The sequence below is a fragment of the Strongylocentrotus purpuratus genome, unplaced genomic scaffold, assembly GCF_000002235.5.
Source record: "Strongylocentrotus purpuratus isolate Spur 01 unplaced genomic scaffold, Spur_5.0 spur5_scaffold_5, whole genome shotgun sequence".
Classification (NCBI taxonomy): Eukaryota; Metazoa; Echinodermata; class Echinoidea; order Camarodonta; family Strongylocentrotidae; genus Strongylocentrotus; species Strongylocentrotus purpuratus.
The window spans coordinates 15330445-15334014 of NW_022145611.1; the positions used below are offsets into that span (position 1 = coordinate 15330445).

Genomic DNA, 3570 nt, shown 5'->3' on the forward strand with positions numbered 1-3570 from the left:
TTGGTATTGCTTTGCAAACATCGACCAATATTTTATCCGACCCCATGCTCTCTAATGGACTGGGACATCAGATGTGATATGAAGACCCTCTTTGTCGGTTTGATGACTGAGTAAATGTAAAGTTTTGTTTATCGCCCGCGTCCTTGAATTATACATCCCACTTACTACGGAGCTAGGGTGATAGTAACCCTATCTCCATACTCCATTCTCTTCGCCCTCGTAGAATGCACTAGTAATCTATTATGATAATGTGGCGTATAGTCGCGATGAATTATTTGCCGGTGGCCATCGGCACGCGTGCATATATATATGTATTTATATATATATTTATATTATATGGGATATGCGCACGAACACCATTAGGACAATGATTAAGCGGGTCGTGTAGCTTGATAATCACCGAGGCGAACTGGGCGAAGGAGAGGAACGAATCGATGGGGTGGCAGCAGGGGCTAGGGGCGAAGTAATTTGGGGATGACGAAGCAACTACGGTGCTGTAGACAAAGGGTTTGCGAGGAAGAAGTTGAGGAGGGGGGGGGGGGGGGTGTAAGATTTGTGGGCAATTCATATCCATCTGAAGAGAAAACATGTGGAGAGTGAAATCATATTCTGCACCAAAAAAAGAAATCAGTGCAGTAAATCATGGGCTCATGGACGCTGCTCTTAGCTTACGCTTTAACCTCAAATCACGCAGATGAAAGTCAGTCAGTGAAAGAAACCGATGCCAATGGAAAACGTCTTAGAAAAAGAGAGAGATGGAGAAAGAGAGAGACGGAGAAAGAGAGAGAGAGAGAGAGAGATAAGGAGAAAGAGAGAGAGAGAGAGAGAGAGAGAGAGAGGGAGAGACGGGTAAGATAAGGATGTGTGGAGGAAAAGGTAAATAGAAACAACATATCATGTGATTAAGTTAAACAGGAATTGGGAGAAAGATCCAGTTACACAACCAATACTTATTTATCCGTTTGATCTTTCGTTTTTTATTAAATGAATGAGATATGTGGATGGGAATGATATAAGAGTAAAAAAGATACGGATATCCAGATATGAGAAGAGAGAGAGAGAGAGAGAGAGAGAGAGAGAGAAATAAAGATTCCCCGAGCAGAGAGTCGGCCAGCCAAGAGCTCAAGTGGATGTGATATGACGTCATTCTAGGAGATGGCAGCTCCGCAATAAACGCTGTGCATATTTACCGACCAAGATTTGTCTATATCTCGAGAGCTAGGATGTAAACTTTATGTCCCTTTCGATATCTCCTTTTTTCTATTATCACCACTTGCCGTCGCGGCCCGTCAGATCGAAATATTGGGGATATTAGAATCACGCCGGCCGACACTGGTGGCGAATTCGTGTCATGCCACCACTACAACCCCCCCCCCTACCTCGTGTATCATAGAGACTGATATCTAATTTAACCGCCTTTTTTCATGCGTATCTCCTTCCTCAATTTGGTTGTCTATTTCTCTCTTTTGTTCCCCCCCCCCCTCTCCCTCTCTGTCTACACTTCTTCATTTTCTGCACGTAATGTTTAAAGGCTACTTTGGATTCTCTCTCTCTCTCTCTCTCCCTCTCTCTTCTTCTTGGCTTGTATATGAAAATTGATATTATTTCAAACATGACTACGTCATCACTATGCGTTTGAATAAACATACCATGTTAAACAAGGTATTACGTCATCCATAATAATACAGTGCATACCACTGGTTGAAGATCTCATTGAAAAAAAGGAACTTATGATGGATACGCCCGAAAGACTTATGGAGTACATGTACAAGTGTTGTTGAAAAGTGTAGGAAACAAATGGACCGATGAAAGGGGAGAAAGAGAGAGAAAGAGTATCAGTGTGATATCATGTTGTATGATAAAACATCTTTCATAATCGTTATTTTGGTTTTTTGGGGTTCTTTGCCATAATTTACCAACGAACACAACTGCCTCCTCCTGACCGTATGGCCCTACAGATAAATAAATCCATATAATTCTAAGATATGCTTACTTACTCTACTTATGTTTATTTATCATATTGATTTATTGTTTTGTTTCTTTTTTCTTCTTTAAGGTTTTGGTATGACCTCTCCGTCCACGACATGGGGTCGAGCGATGCTGATCGTCTATGGGTTACCCGGATGTGCCGCCTGTATCCTATTCTTCAACATATTCCTCGAGCGCCTTATCACGCTCCTGGCCTACGTCATGAAACAGTGCCATGAGCGGAGGATACGCAAGATCAAGGATCAGCACCAGAACGGCCAAGCCAAAAATGGCGGACGGCGGCCTTCGGAACAGTCGGACGACGACTTGGAGAACTGGAAGCCTTCTGTGTATTGGGTGTTGCTCTACTTGGGGATATCAGCCACTGCCATTGCCTGCACTGCTTCCGCGGTTTATGTCCATGCAGAAAAAGATTGGAGCTACCTTGACAGCTTCTACTTCTGTTTTGTCGCTTTTAGCACGATTGGTTTCGGGGACTATGTGACAAGTCAGGACTCTACGTACGATCATCAGTACCTGTATCGATTTGGTAATTTCATCTTCCTAACAGCGGGAGTGTGTTGTATCTATTCTCTCTATAACGTAGTTTCTATCGTGATTAAACAGTTCTTGAATTGGGCCATCAAGAAACTGGACTGTCGTTGTTGTGTCCGGAAGCGACCGCGGCCGAGACGGAACGCAATCACTCCCGGTCATCTTCAAAGACAGATGAACTCTGCAGGGAAACGAAACAATGGCCCCGGTAATGTGGAGGTCACTGATTATGATAGCGAGACAGACGGGCGTAGGATGTCTGATGAGATGATCAGTATGAAGGACTTCTTGTCAGCAAATAAAGTGTCGTTAGCCGTCATGCAAAAGCAGCTTTACGAAACATCCCAACACCGACACCACTCCAGCAGGAACGGTGTGGGACAAGGTCTAAGCCAGGGTGTAGGGGGTCTTGCTATGCTTAATAACAAACTGCAAGAGACAGACAGGCGCGATTGACAATTATTGAAGAATGTCAATCGCCTTTAGAGAAGAATATATCGCAGCAAAGTCATTACCTAAATTAGTTGCCTTCATCAAGCGAGGATAAAATACCGATGAGTGTCTAAATTCATTTTTACAGAATGATGCGGCTGCAATGGGATAAAGCGTATGGATGGAAACAAAATTTAGAAATTCAGTTTAAACCATTCACAGAGAAATCACGTTCGCGTTCATCATTCCACTCATATGGAATATTAGCAGCAAAATGACATGGAAAGTAATCAGATGATTGCACCACCTACCACGCAACAAAGCCCTCACATGGACGGACGATGTTGGTCCCGCAGCCATGGTAACGGAAAGCAATCGACTTAATGGCCTATGCAAATGTAATCGACATTACCAAAGGAACACGTAAAGAGCGTATACTGAAGCCCGTTGTCATGGCGTCTCCACAACCCAACTTTGTGACTTTGTTCAAAAAGCGCATGTTTGGATAGTGCGTTTATTTACTAGAAACACAATCTGCAACATGGAGGGAAATTAAAACTTTGATCGCGTAAATGGAGATGATAAATTAGGCAAGATGCTAGAACGTAAATCGAC

At 43.2% G+C, this 3570-nt stretch overlaps 1 protein-coding gene across 1 annotated transcript; it reads left to right on the forward strand.

The window, feature by feature from the left end:
- Positions 1-860: 860 nt before the first annotated feature.
- LOC580077 (potassium channel subfamily K member 12) lies at positions 861-3012 on the forward strand. The gene is made up of 2 exons (XM_030998626.1): positions 861-876; positions 2057-3012. Exons 1-2 carry the CDS (start codon positions 861-863, stop codon positions 2977-2979), a joined length of 939 nt encoding a protein of 312 aa, XP_030854486.1. The 3' UTR covers positions 2980-3012.
- Positions 3013-3570: the final 558 nt, after the last annotated feature.